The 18828-nt window shown below is 44.6% G+C and overlaps 2 protein-coding genes across 6 annotated transcripts in view; both read right to left on the bottom strand.

Moving 5' to 3' along the window:
• LOC125714556 (cholesterol 24-hydroxylase-like) overlaps positions 1-7266 on the bottom strand; it is a 39686-nt gene extending 32420 nt beyond the window's left edge. The window contains exons 1-3 of one of the 4 annotated variants that reach the window (XM_048985271.1): positions 7162-7265; positions 4559-4636; positions 4350-4431 (exon numbers count right to left, since the gene is read on the bottom strand). In XM_048985271.1, the coding sequence (XP_048841228.1) occupies positions 4350-4431; positions 4559-4636; positions 7162-7199 (198 nt within the window). In that variant the 5' untranslated portion in view covers positions 7200-7265. Of the gene's footprint in view, positions 1-3982; positions 4063-4349; positions 4432-4558; positions 4637-7161 lie in introns of those variants that run through there. The other 3 variants (XM_048985270.1, XM_048985269.1, XM_048985273.1) reach the window with 3 other exon arrangements.
• Positions 7267-18279: 11013 nt separating this feature from the next.
• The window catches only part of LOC125714558 (trichohyalin-like), an 83420-nt gene continuing 82871 nt past the window's right edge, over positions 18280-18828 (bottom strand). Inside the window, exon 4 of one of the 2 annotated variants that reach the window (XM_048985277.1) lies at positions 18280-18550. In XM_048985277.1, coding sequence (XP_048841234.1) covers positions 18412-18550 — 139 coding nt within the window. In that variant the 3' untranslated portion in view covers positions 18280-18411. Of the gene's footprint in view, positions 18787-18828 lie in introns of both variants that reach the window. The other variant, XM_048985276.1, reaches the window with a different exon arrangement.

The raw sequence follows: 18828 nt of genomic DNA, 5'->3' as shown, positions 1-18828 counted from the left end.
ACTCGAACCCTGGTTCCAGAGGTGTAAAGTGACAATGTTAACCACCGTGTTGCCCCACAACTCAGTATCAGAGATACTCCGTCAGAAAGAACGACAAACATGCTATTTTAATTTTTTTTTTGTACTGAGGAGAATGACAGCTGCATTTCTTACAGTGAGGAAAGGGTTTGACTAAGAGGCTTATCTGTGTAAGCAGGCAGTGGAGCTTCTGTATAAGGAGCGACAGGTGTGGAGGCAGACCGGGTAGGGGTGGGGGGGTGTAGGAATTATTAGCTCAGGCAAATTTGAATATCTCCACCAATATATTTTGAAATTAATTAATTATTATTTAATGCTGGGGCGGCATGGTGGTGCAGTGGTTAGCACTGTTGCCTCACACCTCTGGGACCCGGGTTCGAGTCTCCGCCTGGGTCACATGTGTGCGGAGTTTGCATGTTCTCCCCATGTCGTCGTGGGGTTTCCTCCGGGTACTCCGGTTTCCCCCCACAGTCCAAAAAACATGCTGAGGCTAATTGGAGTCGCTAAATTGCCCATAGGTGTGAATGTGTGAGTGGATGGTGTGTGAGTGTGCCCTGCGATGGGCTGGCCCCCCATCCTGGGTTGTTCCCTGCCTCGTGCCCATTGCTTCCGGGATAGGCTCCGGACCCCCCGCGACCCAATAGGATAAGCGGTTTGGAAAATGGATGGCTGGATTATTTAATGCTGATTATTAACCAATTGTTATGCCGAATGATCGGCTCCTCCAAACTCAATTGTGAATCCCCGTGAGTCTGTTAATGTGAGCCCTAAATGGGATTCATTAATAACCAGTATCGCTGAATAACCTGGGTTAGAAGGCTTGTCCAGCGAGCTGCGTCAGCAGGTAACGTAAACGATCGGTAGCGAAGCTCCCCTCACGGCCGATGAGAGAGAGTCTCGTGATATTTCAGGTGAGTTTGAGGTTTCAGAGCGTAGTAGCCAGATCGCACAGAGGCAGGGACTATTGTTGAGCACTCAGTGACGGAGGCTGAAGTTGTGTAAAAGACATGCATTTATTCCTACAACTAACATAAGACAACGGAATAGACACAAACAATGTAATCATGAAAATGCAATGACCAGATTTAAAATGAGTAACCAAAAAAGGGAAAAACTGTTCTGCAAAGCAAGCAGTTTGTGGAAACACAACCCTAAAGTAATATAGCAGGTGAATAGGACAGTTTAGGTTGTTAGAAATGAAAGGAAGTTGGTTTACTTGGCTGCAGGAAAGGGGGGGGGGTCTTGGTAGTTGGTTGCAGTGGCTGATGAGCTGATAGGTGATGGCACTCAGGGAGGCGTGGTGTTTGCAGCGGTTGTTGGAGTGGAGCCCCTCTGATTCTCTCTCCTGGTGAATCTTGGGCTTGGTTGCAGTTCTCTGTCCAGCTGGGCTTTCACTGGCAGGCTTCAGGAGGGCTTCTTGTGGGCTTCTCTTCTCTTGGGCTGATGTTCTCTGCCTCTCTTCGGGCTGATGGTCTTTTGTTTTGTACAGTTACTGCTGTAGGTCGTTAAAACTTTGAGCAATAAAAGTTGGAGTGCTGGTCTCCCTTGTTATCTGTGTGTGTTTAAGCGTGTCCGTGTGTGTGGGGTCACGAACCCCCTTTGAGGCCTAGGCCAATGTGTGCCTCTCGTACCAGGGTAGGCCTTGTCTCAGGCCACCTGGAATTTAAGCTTTGTGATATGTGCATGTGTGATCCTACATATCCCCCCTTTCGGCTGATTGTGGCATTGCCATCAATCAGGCGACGGAAGTTGAAACAGGATCATCCACATGCGACGAGGCACATGAAACATCTCGTTGTTCAGCACTCTGGGTGGTATAGTGACAGGATGGATGGGAGACGAGTGCAGGGGCTGGAGCCTGTCTCCTGGCACAGCAAGGAGTGGTGAACCCAATGCAGCTCCCAGCAGGGCGTCCAGGAACCTCTTGGGCTGTCGATTGGACTCAGCTTGGTTCACGGTCGTTGGGTAACTGCTCCAGCATGTGGGTAGTGTCCACGGCAGCATGATGCATGGCATCCTGGGTTCATCGGACACCTGTTCCACTAGATTGGGGTCTCTCATGGAGGTAATAGGCTCGGTCGATATCGTCAGATGAATACTCGCTGTATGTGGGTATAACAGTTAGTAATCAAGAGACCGGGCTGTTCCCGGCAGACAATGCCTGATGGAGGCCCAAGAGATGCCCTCTTGGACTGGGGCCTCACCCCTCCTGGCTGAGTAAGGCTAGTAGCTGGGCAGCGTCATCCTAGTGGTAAGGGGATAGAAAATAAGGACCGAATTAGGAGTGAGGGAGTGAGTCAAGACTGAATGTTGTGTACGCTGGTGCAAAGTATAGTGGGCAACAATTCTCGGCCAGAGAGCAATTGTAAAGAAACAAACAGGACAAAGAAAAGTGCAGAACCGGATCCTCTTCAGTAATTTCCCGGGCACGCGTGAGGCACCCCAGGTCCTTAGCAAAAACAACAACCAAATAAAATGAGAAGTTATCAAAACAAACAAACAGATAAACAAAACCTCAAGATCACCCAGATAGCAGTAGTCAAGCTCGCCACCTTGGTCTACCCTATCTGTGACCGTCTCTCCTTCCCTTTCTCTTTGTTCTTCCCTCTTGGGGGTTTTGGTGAGATTTCAGTTGGAAAAGTTGTCCTCCTTTTTGGTTGGAATGTGGCTTATTCCAAGCTGCTGGCTTCGTCTGGAGCGCTGTCCAGAGAAGACTGGTTGGTGGCTGTTTCAGGCTTTCTCTGGGCTTGGTACGTCTTGATTTGATTCCGATAAAAACACTGGAGGCATGTTTCTTGGGTGTCTCTGTTGGTTCTGATTCGATAAGCCACAGGTGACAGTTTGTCCATGATATCATACGGTCCCGACTAGCGTGGTAGAAGCTTCCTGGAGAGTCTTTGTGTTGAGGTTGGTTGCCTGAAACCAACCAGATTTTGTTTCCCACTTGGAGTTCGTCTTGTGAGGTTTTCTGGTCGTACTGTACATGATCAGCTTACATTCAAGTACCCAGAAGTTAATTTTCTGGGAAATACGTTAGAGGAAAATTGCATTTTTTTCTGTTTTGAATGTTTTCTTTAGCTTTAGGAAAATCAGCTGTGAAGAGTTTTACCTAAAATGGAAACATCTAAGGACTCGGGCAAAGTCAGGAGTCTGCTCTCACATGCCTAAGCACACAGCCAACCTTGTGACCCATTTGCACATATCATACCCATCATGCGTTCTCTGTTTATTCCTCACTCCTGTTTCTAAAAGAACTTCTCTCGGGTCCTATAAAGTATCATTTTATGTCTTACTCCGAAAAGCCCCTGTTCAGCACTCCCATCCTCCCATCCTCAAATCAAAGCAAAAATGATATATGCAGCATGTCTATATTTTCAATAGACTTCCCTCTCCCCGGCCACTTTATCCAGCTCCTCCAGGGGAATCCTGAGGCGTTCCCAGGCCAGCCGAGAGACATAGTCCCTCCAGCATGCCCATTGGAGGGGGGACCCACGTGCCTTCTTTAGGCTCTACCCGACCAGGCCCCATGGGTGCAGGCCTGGCCACCAGGTGCTCGCCATCGAGCCCCACCCCCAGGCCCGGCTCTGGGGGGGGGCCCCAGTGACCCGCGTCTGGGTGAGGGAAATCGTGAATCCATTATTTTTCTCATCATAAGGGGTCTTGTGAGCCGCACTTCGTCTGGTTCCTCACCCAGGACCTGTTTGCCTTGGGTGACCCTACCAGGGGCATAAAGCCCTGGGCAACTTAGCTCCTGAGATCACTGTGCCTCCATTCCCCGTTCCTGAGGTTCCAGGTCTCGTTTTATTAGGTTCTTATGTAACAAACCCATGGAAGAGCCATAGTCATTGAATGATTATGAAAGAAAAGAAGTCATCATCAAATGAAAAGTCCCTTTAAAATGAACTCTGCTTTAAAAAATTTGGTACTTCTTTAAAGGGCACCACTGTGAGTGTTTTTAAATTACCTTGTCCCGAAAAAGTCGAAGAGCTTGTTGCAGGTCAAAGCATCCTTGGGGTATTTTGATGACATCAAGAATTCCTGTGGATCAAGGAAAGGCAAGAATGAGTCGCATATAAGCAGACATCTCCAAATTAACTTCATAGTGTGTTTTATAAGGACATTTAATCATTTTTAGGAGTTAATTATTCAGGCATTCATATGGCTGGCCCCCCCTCCTGGGTTGTTTCCCGCTTCGTGCCCGTAGCTTCTGGGATAGGCTCAGGACCCCCCACAACCCAGGAGGATAAGCAGGTTGGAAAATGGATGGATGGAATTCATATGTTCAATAAAGTTTGAGAAACACTAGAGTCTGTAGTACAACGTCTGTGCACCTTTGTGGCTTCTGGGCTTGCGACGGTTATGGCTACATAATGAAGCATGTTGATTCGGCAGACAGGGCCATACTTGAGAGACCTGCGCAGAGTGCCAATGCCAATATGTGATCAAGAGCTTAAGGTGTGAAAGGCAATTAGGCAATTAATCAATCAATTAAGCCCGGTTAAATGTCATAGCAAAAGTAGACTGTGGAGACTCTTCTCACCATTCCAGGAATAAATCATGCACCAACTGGTTTGCTTTCAATCGTCTTGTTATTGAAGTGGAGTGCCCTAAGAAAAAGCTGAAAGGGATCCACACATAGGAACGTTATCAACCTTTATTATTAAGGTACACCTAGAACAATGACCTCGTCCAAAGGTATTCATTATCCATCAGTCATTTGAGTCTATACAGTGGCAATCAAAAGTAGGGAATGAGACGTTTTTGTAATATGCAAAGTCACTGCGTATCCAAATTCAAAGTTACTCGCACAGGAATAGAAGAGATGTATTTTAATCATATTTCATCTGTAAAAGCTATGCCACATCACAAAATAATTAGGGAAAGATTTATTATACTAAACTTGACAGTTTTTGGATCTAATCTGAAATATCTTAAATCTATTTGGCAACATTGATAGGCAATTTTTCAAGATGGTGGACCTCTCCGAGGTGACCGAACTCCCATGACGTCAGGATGATCAGATGAAGGCCGGTGGAATGACCCTCTACGCCAATGGAAGAGAAGTTACTCATTCCAAGAGTTTCATTTCTCAAATACTGAATATGTACAATAAAACTCAAAAAAGGCCAGTTGCACACATGACAAACGGAAACATGACAAGTTATGCGATCAAAATTAGAGAACCATTAATTGTTTTTTGTAGAAGAACCCTACAAATGAATTCTGTCAACTTAGGAAGCATAGAGGCCCTTGCTTTCAATGACTGGCATATCAGCGCCTACAGGATATAACCAATTTCTCACACTGACTTGATTTTGTTTGACTCGCCTTCCAGTATCTTCCACACTTTGGAAGCTGTAGTGGGTTTGTTTGCCATCATTCTGTCACCAATTACCTTCCAGAGATTCTCGATAGGGTTGTGATCAGGACTCTGGGCTGGCCATATCATCTCCTTGGTTTTCTCAGCTTTGAAGAATTGCTTCACCCATCTGGCAGTGTGGTAAGGGGCACTGTCTTCTATAAAAATGATTGGTTGACTAGGTGATGTTTGTAGGGAAGGATCCGCATGTTCTGATACTTATCATCTTTCACCTTACCATGGTGGCGTATGAGAGGCCAGACTCCTGCAACAGAGAACATACCCCACACCATCACACTTACCCCTCCCAACTTTTCTGACTCCTTCAGACACTTTTAAGGGGGCAGCGTGTGGCTCAGTGGGCTAAGCCTGTGTGCCTGTAATCAGAAGGTCGCAGGTTCAAACCCAGCCTCAGCCTGTGGGTCCTTGAGCAAGGCCCTTAACCCCCAGCTCCCTGGGTGCTGCTACAGGTGGCAGCCCTTCGCAGAAAACTTCCTCTATGAAAAAAGAGCAAGTTGTGGGAGACGTAAAGACAATTTCAATAAAAGTGTCTATTATTATTATTACTTTTGGTGAAGTCTTTCTTCACCAACTAAATTAAACTTGCTTTCATCACTAAAATTAACTTTGGACTCACACAACATGCTCCTTAGCAAAGGGATAGTTTAGCCTTTTCATTCTTCTTGCTGATGAATGGCTTTGTCACTGTGGAGTAGCTTTCAGTACATGGATATTGTCCCAGACAATGAGACCTTGTCAAGACAAGTTCTCGCCCTGCCCAGAAATACTTTGGAGAGCAATTCCAGCTGTTGAACTGATCCTCCATGAAAACGTCTCTCTGTCATCCTGCTCACTTGCACGCTTGTCATATGTGGACAACTAATCTTGTCCGGGACTTGAAAGACTTTTTTAAAAAAACTTTTATTGTACATATTCAATACTTGAGAAATGAAGCTCTTGGAATGACTAACTTATCTTCCATTGGCTAAGAGGGTCAATCCATCAGCCTTCATCTGATCAACCTTTTGTTGAATCACCTTGGAGAGGTACATCCATCATCTTGCAAAATGCCAATCAATGTTGCCAAATAGATTGGGGTTGCCAGATATTTCAGATTAGATAAAAATTAAACCGTCAAGTTCAATATCATAAATCTTTCTCTAATTTTGATCATATGCCTTCTTCAAATTTCTTGTTTAAACTATTTATTTTGTGATGTGGCATAGCTGTCACTGAAGAATTATGATTAAAATACGTCTCCCCTATTCATGTTGGAAGAACTTTAAATTCTGATAAGCTGTAATTTTGGATATTATAAAAATGTTTCTTGATTTAATCACCACGGTATGTATTGTAACGTGCAGCAAACCAAGACAACGCGGAACCTACGCCGGACAGTATGAAACACGGGGGGAAACACGCAAAGATCAGAAAAGGTTCACGCATGACAGGCAGAAGCGATCATGACATCCGGAAACACGAAAAATATTACAATTACACAAATAAGGGCTTTCACATTTTTCCAGCATGCTCCGGCTCAACTGTACAAATAATTATACTCAAATGCCAAAAGAGATCAGTTGCTAGTGGTGAAATTATTTAGATGAAAACGTTGTTTAAAACAGACTAATGCAGTAAGAAGCTATCCTGTAAGGTAAAGAGTTTACACAAAGTGTAATTTCAATAACGAAAAGGGTGAAGATGATGCGGTCAGTGGTCTGACTACGCTGATTATTATTAATATCGTTTTCCAAAGTCGAAAATGTTATTAAGCGTCGTCTTACCTGTCTCGTGGGGGTCCGGGTATATGATCATACTTCATGTGAATGTACTTTATGTACAAACAGTAACATGCAAATGCGATCACAAGTAATGCAAACAGGTAATAAATAACCTAATCAAAACACTGGTATTAGATCCATACCAAATTTTGCAGCATGGCACATGACCAGGAATTGGTGAGGCATCACCACAGTATTGTTGGTGCTCTTCTGAGTCACAGCACACAACCAGGACAGCGTTGTCAGGTTGTCAGAAATTGTTCCCTGGGAGAAGATGTTGCAGGTTAGAACAGTGTGAGTTACTCTAGAGCTTGAGAGATGTACTAGTGAGGGGGAAAGCATAAAGCCTTATCCTGGAAATTGCAGGTCTGTGACTACTGACAGTGTCAGAAGACAACAGGAGAAGTTGGGAACAGGAAGTGAGAAACAAGAGCTTCAAAAGCAATGGGACTGCATTCAAATGTAGCTTGCTGTTGCAGATCAGATTATCCCTGGGTTGGGCTCTGTTGAACAACTCCGCTTTGACCAGAAGGGGGACCAGTAGCAGGTTCTGCTTTACTTGTCCCTATATGAGGTGTCGCGGTGTTAAGCTGGTGATGCAGGTGGAGAGGTTTGAACGCTGTCAAGTGTCCCTCCTGAACAGGGCACGTCCCACAAGCTCAATCCCAGCCAAGCAGGCCTGAGTCCAGCTCTCACTCCCCCGATCCCCAGCAATGTCAACTTGGAAGGGGGTGTTCTGTACGCATAATTGAAACAACCTAGGTGGGGCTCAGCTTATCGGCTGCACTACCTGAGGCCTGACTCGACCAAGGTTGGCAAAATCGCCTTTAGGTATCACCCACCCTAGTGAGTGTCCAAGCTAGGGCCGTTCTCAGAACTCACCCTAGACGAGGTCCTGCTCAAAAGTTGTAATGACCGCCTGAGGTACCTGTCAGCCTTGCCCTTAATGAGTCAGTGGGTGTAGCTGGGCTGGTACGCTTTTGGGCGTCCAATTGCTGAGAACTCCCCTTCGGTTCTGACAAACTATACGATCGCAAGCAGTGACAGCAGAGCCACAGACAAGCTCAACCAACAGAGAGCGAATGGTAAGCACCTAGCACAGGAAGAGCTCAACCGATTAGGTCCAGAATGACTCCCTGATGTGATTGTGTATGTAACTGGTTGACTGTTGTTAATAGTGGTTGAACTTCTATGCAAGTCACCATGTTGGGGGAGAGGGAATGAATGAAAGCATAAAATGAAATAAAACCTAAATTAAATCAAAAAGGTAAAACATAAATCAAACCAAATGAATTATGTTTCTTATTCAATTGTGAACATCAATTAGTTATGCAGCAATAAGCTAATTAGATGTTAATGTGTTGCAATCAAACTGATTTAGTTTGTGAAGTTGATTAATGCTTTCAGGCAAGAACCTGTGTGTCCAATTATGCGTGTTGGTATTACCGCAGTTGACCACCAGAGACCCAACTCAGATGTTATTAACCTACTATGGCTGACCACTAGAGGTGCAATTTCATTGGAGTGGCGCTGCTATGGCTTGCCACTAGAAGCGCAATTTCGAAATGGAGTGGTAGTTCTATGCCTGACCACTAGAGGCGCGATTTCGAAATGGAGTGGTAGTTCTACGCCTGACCACTAGAGGCGCAATTTCGAAATGGAGTGGTAGTTCTACGCCTGACCACTAGAAGCTCAATGGGGCGTTGCTCCCTTTGTGGGGGGTCCCAGGCAAGTGAGTCTAAGGGGTAGGGTCACTGGTGACCCAGAGAAAAAAACAAATGGCGTCAGGCAGGCCTTCAGGGCTCTGACCTCTAAGTGGTTAGAGTGGCGTTCGCTGACTGCACTCGTAACCAAAGATATAGCTAGGCGGTTGCCAACGCTAGATGAGTGACTTTTAATGCATGCCGCTTGCGGCCTTCTTCTGCGCCTTGCGCAGTTTAACCCCTTAAAACAATTACTGAAGCGAGACAGCGCTCGCGTTACGGCGACGGATCTAAATAGTGATTGCACTATATCTCGTCGCAAATGGTGCTTAAACCACGGTGGGTCGCAAGCACAGGAGACTTGGCTCACAGCGCAAAGTGGTGTTAAACTTACTTTGTCTAAAGCAGGCACACACATATGAGTAAGATCCTGATAGGTAGCTAAGCTATCGGTCTTATCTCAGGGAGTCCAAGCGCAACAGAATTCAGGTTAGAACCTCGTAACAAGAATTCCTGTTCGCTAATAGAGAGATCTCTGCCAGGATATATAGAAACGGAGAAACTCGTCCGAATCGATCCTGGAAACAACGCGCTATATCTGAGAATCTCGTCAGACATAGGGTTAAGATTTACTGAAGTTTAAAACGAAATAAACTAAAGTAAAATAGCCAAAAATAAAACTAAATAATATAACTACTAATAACAGAAATAAAAATAACTATAATAAGCCCGTATGCTCCCGCTTAAATGCCTTCAGATTGCCCTGAGTGCAATTGATCCTCACCTTTTGCAACCAGTTCACAGTAGCGCTTATTCAACTGTACGTTCGGTCATAAAAAGTTTAAATTGTGTGCTCACAATAAGTTTAAACCTTGTGCCCCCATTCTCAATCCAATAAATGTAGGAATTATTAGCTCAGGTAAATTTTTATATCTCCACCAATATGTTTTGAAATTAATTAACTTCATTATTATTTAATGCTGATTATTAACCAATTGTTATGCCGAATGATCGGCTCCTCCAAACTCAATTGTGAATCCCCGTGAGTCTGTTAATGTGAGACTTAAATGGGATTCATTAATAAAAAGTATCGCTGAATAACCTGGCGTCCAGCGAGCTGCATCAGCAGGTAATGTAAACGATCGGTAGCGAAGCTCCCCTCACGGCCAATGAGAGAGAGTCTCACGATATTTCAGGCGAATTTGAGGTTTCAGAGCGTAGTAGTCAGATCGCACAGAGGCATGGACTATTGTGAACACTCAATGATGGAGGCTGAATTTGTGTAAAAGACATGCATTTATTCCTACAACTAACATAAGACAGACATTACACCTAAACAATAAACATGAAATAACGGAATAGACACCAACAATGTAAACATGAAAATGCAATGACCAGATTTAAAATGAGTAACCTAAAAAGGGAAAAACTGTTCTGCAAAGCAAGCAGTTTGTGGAAACACAACCCTAAAGTAATATAGCAGGTGAATAGGACAGTTTAGGTTGTTAGAAATGAAAGGAAGTTGGTTTACTTGGCTGCAGGAAAGGGGGGGGGGGGTCTTGGTAGTTGATTGCAGTGGCTGATGAGCTGATAGGTGATGGCACTCAGGGAGGCGTGGTGTTTGCAGCGGTTGTTGGAGTGGAGTCCCTCTGATTCTCTCTCCTGGTGAATCTTGGGCTTGGTTGCAGTTCTCTGTCCAGCTGGGCTTTCACTGGCAGGCTTCAGGAGGGCTTCTTGTTGGCTTCTCTTCTTTTGGGCTGATGTTCTCTGCCTCTCTTCGGGCTGATGGTCTTTTGTTTTCTCCTCCCTTCTGTTTCTCCTCTCCTGGCTCTGTTCTGAGGTGCCAGGTTTTATAGTGTAAAGTTCGTGAATATGAGTGACCAGGAATTCGACTCCTGGACCAATAGCTGACCATCCATTTGGCAGGCTTTTGGAAGGGGGTCTGTATCAGTCCTTTTGAGATTTATGACCAGACTGATTTCCCTTGTATTGATGATTTTCGTTAGGCTGGTGGTAACCACTGACCAGATTTGGAAACTGAAGTGATTTTCCATCGGTTTGATACCAAACATGCTATACCAGCCTAGTGGCTCACACCGAATACCATCTGTAATGATTAATTAATGATTACTTATATTATGTCATTATGTTATGTTATATTACTCACACCAGTACCTGGTCCATGTGGTCCAGGTTGCACCTCAATCAGAGGTTACCCTTTATACAGACATTATATGACATATTCTCATTCCAACAGCACATCTTACCCTTAGATAGGCATGGTAGAATACAAAGATCAGATAAGGGCTGCTGAGGAATGTGGAAAAGAAAAGTGGTGGGGCGAAGGTTTTTCAGTCAAGGAAAAAGAATCTGTGAAAGTTAGGACACGTTACAAACATAACCTATCTGTATATTGAGACTAGTAGTCATGAGTAAATGAATATACAGATATACAACAGCCAAACTTAAAAGAAACTTTCTTTAGGGTGTTGGGTGAGTGGTATGTAAGGCAGGATGTCTGGGGAGGGGGTTGTGTGCCAAGTCGAGGGACCCCTGTCCTTGAGGTCCACTCTGCTGTCTGTAGGTCGTTAAAACTTTGAGCAATAAAAGTTGGAGTGCTGGCCTCCCTTGTTATCTATGTGTGTTTAAGTGTGTCTGTGTGTGTGGGGTCACTAACCCACTTTGAGGCTTAGGCCAATGTGTGCCTCTCGTACCAGGCTAGGCCTTGTCTCAGGCCACCTGGAATTTAAGCTTTGTGATATGTGCATGTGTGATCCTACAGGGGCTTCAAGCATGCTGAGGCAATCCAGGACGATCATCAGCAGAAGATGACCCTGGGGTCAGAGTGGGGGGGAGTTTATATTCCCTGTCCTGCTCGTCGTCATGTGAATGATAAGAGCGTCTGTCTTTTTCGTTTTTAAAAGAAGCAAACTTGTTATTAAGCTACATCCAGAAAAGACGCTACACACTGAATACAGTACAGCTGCAGGCTGCACACGACATCTGCTCCTAACGGGACAGTGTGAAACAATTAAGCGAAGCTGCAGTGATATTTCATTTTGCATTGCCCCAGTTCATTTGATATGGGCATTTTAACGCTACAGTTTCAATGAGTGATTAGGTCACGCTGACGTTTCTCTGCGGTCCCTCACAAGCTTTGGGTTCTGCGTCACATGGAAAATGTTGTACTGACACATTTTGACTTTGCAGTTTACGTCGTTATACCGCACCAAGGTTGAATCCTTATAATAGTAATGGGTGGAGTGGGGTTCCTGTCACCCCCAATTTGAGCTGAATTAACTCCCTGTAATGCAGCTTCGCCCCCAAAAGCATGTGATTGGTCAAATGAGGTCTGCAAATTGCTCATAGTGTCTGCACTGTTAATGATTCATAATAATGATGTAGCTAATACGCTACATCATGGCCATGTGGTTTCGGCTGATGTCAGAACATAAAGCCCCTCCCACTGGACTAGTCAGAAAAGATGAAAACCTAAAGACTCAGATTTAGGAGCACAGGAGTGAGGGTGGGATAGGAGCAGCCGCAGCAGAATTGGCATCTCACCGGGACGGCTTTTTCCGGAAGCTGGGCGCTCTCCTCCAGACGCTTGCTTCTCACATGGCTGCTGTCTGTGCACATTGAACAATCCATGTGGCAATTTGCTCAGACTTTTTATTTTCATCCAAGACCGTGTTACAGAATCCTATTTTAAAAACAGATTTTAAAAGGAATTGTTGCAGCTACAAAAATTCCTAAAGAAATGTGCCATGTCTTTTATAGTATCAGTAAAGAATGCAAATTCTTTATGATTCACTCTCTGATATGCTTAGTTACTTCTGGAAGTGCAGAGAGACTCCCTGGGTGGGCTGCTGGTCTGTTTTAGGGTTCATCCATTTGGATATCGATTCAGTTCTATAGATTACCTATTACAAAGCACACAAGCACAGCCAACAACAATCCTGGGCTCCATGAATTTACTTATTTATGGAGGTCAGGTGACAAAGAGAAGAAGTTGCAGAAGCCCTCAACTGCACAAGACAAATCTAGCTGAGCTTCTTCATGAGATTTTTAGTCAGAACGAACTCCAGGCCGTACCCTTCAAATCCTAGTCCTACACCTCCTTCAAACTGGCCAAACCCCAGTGTAGCTCCTCCTTCAAACTGGCCAAACCCCAGTGTAGCTCCTCTTTCAAACTGGACAAACCCCAGTGTAGCTCCTCCTTCAAACTGGACAAACCCCAGTGTAGCTCCTCCTTCAAACTGGCCAAATCCCAGTACAGCACCTCTTTCAAAGTAACCAAAGTAACCACAGTACAGCACCCCGGCTCTGTTTGTGAAAAATTGTGGTGTGTCCGCATTTCTGCAGTCAGTGTACCGTTCTAGCTTTGCTGTATCTGGTTTAAATAAAAATGTAAATGAAACGGTCTTGAGCCTTTCGGATGCGGCTCTGAAGTGATCTGAGCTGCCATGTTTGCTCCTGTTGCTGCACAGCATGTTTCAGAAGCCAGCAAATTTGTTTCTGTAACACTGTGACATTTGTTTCATGGTCGTGACAGGTCCTTCTCCCAGAAGCATACCTGCTGGTGGTGGGTGCCCCCGGGAGACCCTGATTGGTCAGAAAGCCTGACTCAGTTTGCCTTTCAAAGGAGGCACAAGGTGTGGACATTCTCGCTGGAGCTGATGGCTGATTGACAGATAGCGGCGGAGGTCCCTGGGGCTTGTTCTGAGTCGTCACTGGCAGGCAGTGACAGCACAGCTGTGCTTGTGTGGATGGTGCCGGGAATCCATAAATGGACTGCGAGCTCTTCTGCAAGTTACTGGCCCACAGCCAAAGGAGCCGTTTCCCTGTAACTGTAGTGGGTAGGGACTGGTGAATACGGACGGGCAGACAGATGGATATTTTTGTTATTAGTGCTCTTAAAGGTGTGATTATGAGCTTTTTCAAATAGAAAAAGAGCATCTCTCATTAGCATACTGGGGCCAGAAGACAGGAAGCTGCTCGGCTTCCCAGCAGGATGGCCGCTGAGCGAGAATAATGGTGGCTGTTTAAAGGTTGTCCTCTAACTCGCTCTATTCGGTTAACAGAAATGTTCAGGACACCATGTCCTAAACTGTAATAAGCTGCTTCTATTGTGCTCCCCGGCAAATGTTTGGCTTATTACCAAGGTTCGGGAAAGTTCCTCTTCGGAAAAACATCATTAAAATAACTCTCGGTAAAGCTGAAAGTAGACAAACTGCTGGTATTATGGTAAATGAGTCAACCGAAGCTGGAAACAAAGGCAATGTAAAAATGGCAGGTGATAGATTTTCACCTTTTCGAAGCCGTGTGGAAAGAACATTTAACCCGCATTTTATCTCTGCTGTACACCGACTCCACGCTCTGTCTCCATCCCTACCTAACCTCTGACACCAGCATTTCTCTCAGGGCATTTCGATGTTTTGTTAACCAAAGTGGGAATATTTTGAGGGTGCTGGAATAGTGGTGGCTGATTTTCTGCTTATTTACGTGACTGTGGAGGCCATGCGGTCGAGTCCATTTCAGACCACATCATTCACGGTCTCCAATGTCGAGTCCATTTCAGACCACATCATTAACACATCATTGATGTGTTAACAAACATAGTTAGGACTGATGACTCAACTTTGAAGACAAGTTCATCAAATTCTGACAGATCTTCTTATTTCTAGGCTACTAGTAGCATAAGGAAAGTGCATTCCTATAGTTACCTATCCACGGTGATATGACTTTCAGACTAAGTTCTTTACAGCACACATTGGAACAGGGCACCGAATCTTAATGGGGTTCTCCTCATCTAATGAGCTGTGGCTAAGATCACATCCTTCTGCAGGCAGGATTATCTCCTTAGGTTATTCGGTTTTGGAGCAAATGATGTGGCCTTGAGCAATAACAGTATGCAGGCTTTAGACTGCTCCTATTGACTTACAGGGAGAGTACCATTCCATCAAGGAAAGGGGACAGAGGGTCATTACACACTCAGGTAGGTAATAGGGTTTTTCAGAAGCTTTACACATTTCTTGGAATTATACAACAATTTCGAAAGACTATGAAGTCGAGAAGCTGACGAATTGCTGGAAGATGTTCTGATATTCAGTTGAAACGGCAGCGAACATGGGTCACTGAATCCTTCTATGCAGCCCAGTGACTGTTACATACTGGATAAAAGGGGATCATAAAAGTACATAAAAGATAAAAGTAGTAACTGACTTACTTCTAAGTAATTTGTGGCCGACTGTCTTTGGGGAGGTGGCCATAACCTTATCATATTCTGTCATATTCCATTCCTGTTGGGTTTCTTAATAACGTTAAATAAAGAGCAAATGAATCATAGTTAATACAATCTTTAATTTACGGGCAGGTTTTACTTTACTGACAGCTTACACATGCCTCACTGTTATGCCTTCGTTTGCACACGTCACGACCCAGTTTAGACCGGAAACCCGAACTGGACTGTGCATGAGCAGATAAGTATCATTTCCGCTCACTACTGCTTCACGGCAGCTGGACGATTTCACAAATTGATTTATTGCAGTTTATTTAAACATAGGTTGTACTTAGCACTTATTTGAATTATTGTGTATATATGTGTTTTTAAATTACAAAGATTATTTTACTTAAAAATAGTATTTAGCACGATTTGGTTTATTACAGTTTAATAATAGTTTGTAATTGTGACATGTTATAATGTATTTTTAAATTATTATAATCCTATTTTCAAATAGGGGCGGCATGGTGGTGCAGTGGTTAGCACTGTCGCCTCACACCTCTGGGACCCGGGTTCGAGTCTCCGCCTGGGTCACATGTGTGCGGAGTTTGCATGTTCTCCCCGTGTCGTCGTGGGGTTTCCTCCGGGTACTCCGGTTTCCCCCCACAGTCCAAAAACATGCTGAGGCTAATTGGAGTTGCTGGATTGCCCGTAGGTGTGCATGTGTGAGTGAATGGTGTGTGAGTGTGCCCTGCGATGGGCTGGCCCCCCATCCTGGGTTGTTCCCTGCCTTGTGCCCATTGATTCCGGGATAGGCTCCGGACCCCCCGCGACCCAATAGGATAAGCGGTTTGGAAAATGGATGGATGGATGGATGGTATTTTCAAATAATTTGTACTTAGAAAAATAGTCTGTGGTACATTGGGCGGAGCTTAAATTTGGCTCCGCTTATGACATCATAAGCGGGAGGGGGAGCGTATCCCTTATTCTGATTGGTCGAGGGGTTATCTCCATATACCACACATTGCCGATAGGGGGCCATATGGTTTGGGTGACAAGGGTTGCCGTTAAACTTTAATAGAATAAAAATACATTACATGTTTTTATTTGTGTTATTTTTAATTACGTTTTTAAGGAATAATAAAGCATATGGCAGGATGAAGGCAAGCTAGCGCATACACATCTAGCGGGGCCCGTCCGGCCGCAGGCACGGGTTGTTAGGAGTAGGCACGGGCTGGTTGGAGTAGTTGCATGGCACTGGTAATTACACTATATTGGCAACCACTTGAGCCAGATCATATGACCTACCAGGAAGTTATAAAAGGCTGCCAAGATGGAATCTCATTCTCTTGCTGCTGTGTTTTACAACTGGTCATGGGGTGGGTTCTTCTTCCCTGTGGGTAAGGAAAGGAGGAGAGGGTTTGTTTGAGGGTTTGGGTGACTGCTAGCAGCATGTAACTCTTCATGGAGGACGTGGAGGTGACTGTTTGGAATTTTATCATTTGACGTGATCCCCTACAGGCTGCTGGGCTACAGACATTGAGGCTCTGGTAACTTGGGTTATACTGTGGGATTTAAAAGGGTCTATGTTTCTTTGTTGATTGTTTCTTTGTACCTGTAGCATTGGAATGCTTCTCGTCCTGCAAAGGACCAGACTAGCTGCTGTTTTAGGCTTTTGATAGTCTTTTGGTTTTCTTTTATTAGTGCCCTGGTTGTTGCTATGGGCTAAGTTGTAAGTGTAATTTTAATATTGTATTTTGGACGGTGGACATTGGCCACTACACTCCCCTTATGTTTGTACATGGCATCTTTCTGTACAAGGCCGTATCTGCACAGGCTTTTGCTCTCTGCTGTTGGGGTGCCACACTGAGCGGACACTGTACTGTTGTGTGTAGTGTGTCGTGTTGCATGCTGTGTGGTTTTGCCCTCTTTGTCACCAGGGGCCTCCTGAGCTGAGAGCTGCGGGTGCCGATCTGACCTTACTATCTGGAGGATAGTCAGCCCCCCCCCCCCAGCAGCCTCCTTCTTCTAATTGTTTTTAGATATTTGTAATAAAGTGAATTGGGTTTTATTTGCATGCCTCTTTATTGTCCCTTTGCGGGGAGGGTTCAAACTTAGCCACGTTACAGAAGGAACATTAGGGGTTCCTTCTGCCCTTACCAGGAGGCAGCATAGTCAGAGCACTGTGGGTATTCTGTGCTTTGGGCACCACAAGAAAGCACCGAAATGTTTGAGAAACTTTTGCGTTATTTTAAAAAAGAATCAAGGAATAGCCCTGTTAATTTAAATAAATTGACGCAAGAGAGTCGGCTCTTTAAAGAGAACTCTGTGGGTCTATGCGCATGCGCTACATGAGAGCGAGCCAGCGGAGAGCGCATTCGCTAATTTAATCAAGAATTAACCGCGTTATTCCTTGATTCTTGTTAAAATGCTTCGAGCGTTTTACTTTATTATTCACATTGGCAGAAAAGTGCTTCATTACTTAAACCCCTATAACCATAACGTTTATTTGAAATAACAGGCGCTCCGCTGGTGTCGCCATTTTGAAACGGGCTGGCCACTTCGGTTTATCATTTCGGACCGCGTTGTTCAAATAGACCTGCCGATTATGGCCGAGCTCTGGGACTCATTTCGCCTTTTGGCCCATTTCTTCTAAGTTTGCTATTTAAATGCTTTCTTCAACCTAACACTGGTAAATACCGCTAAAGTTTCTTCTAATTCTTTAAGCATGTTGATTAAATAAGTTTGTGCTTTTTTTTAAAAAAAAAAAAGTGCTCTGTTGGTTTCGCTTGTGCTTGTTTAAACTCAGCATTTGCTCCTGTGCTTCTTTCGGGCATGTTTGTACTCGTTTAAATTCCGCCTGCTGCTTTTAAAATAACGCTAAAGTTCTTCAAAACATTTTGGTGCTTTTAAAATACGCCGTGGCGCTTGTGCCTAGTCCTAACAATACATGGCTGCGGCCGGACGGGTCCCCGCTGGACGTATCTTACCTTCATTCCGTTATGTTTTATTCCTTAACGTAATTAAAAATGCAACAAATACATGTAATATATTTTCATTATTAAAGTTTAAAGGCAAACCTTATCACCCAAACCATATGGCCCCTATCGGCAACACGTGTAATACACATTTGGAATATTCCTGACATTTAACATCATATACTCACATTCAATTGAAAACACCTTCACAACAGTCTTCATTTTTAATGCTTTATTTACAAGTATTTACAAGTATTTACATATTTTAGTACTGATAGTCAATGTTCTGTTCAGTCTCATCCACTACTGGCTTCCTCATCTTGCATCATCTCCCTTGCCTTGTACTCCATCATTGCCATACTCTCCTCCACCATTGCCTTTTTCCTTCACCATTGCTTTTCTTTCCTTCACCATTGCCTTTCTTTCCTTCACCATTGCCTTTCTTTCCTTCACCATTGCCTTTCTTTCCTTCACAAATCCTTGCACTCCTCCACCAATCCTTGCACTCCTCCTCCATTGCCTTGCACTTTTCCTCCATTTCCTTGCACTTTTCCTCCATTGCCTTGCACTTTTCCTCCACCTCCTCCATTGCCTGGCTCTCCACCTCCTCCATTGCCTGGCTCTCCAGCACCACCTCCTCCACTGCCTGGCTCTCCAGCACCACCTCCTCCACTGCCTGGCTCTCCAGCACCACCTCCTCCACTGCCTGGCTCTCCAGCACCACCTCCTCCACTGCCTGGCTCTCCACCACCACCTCCTCCACTGC

Source organism: Brienomyrus brachyistius, chromosome 19 (assembly GCF_023856365.1).
Source record: "Brienomyrus brachyistius isolate T26 chromosome 19, BBRACH_0.4, whole genome shotgun sequence".
NCBI lineage: Eukaryota > Metazoa > Chordata > Actinopteri > Osteoglossiformes > Mormyridae > Brienomyrus > Brienomyrus brachyistius.
This window is presented reverse-complemented; position numbering and strand designations above follow the sequence as displayed.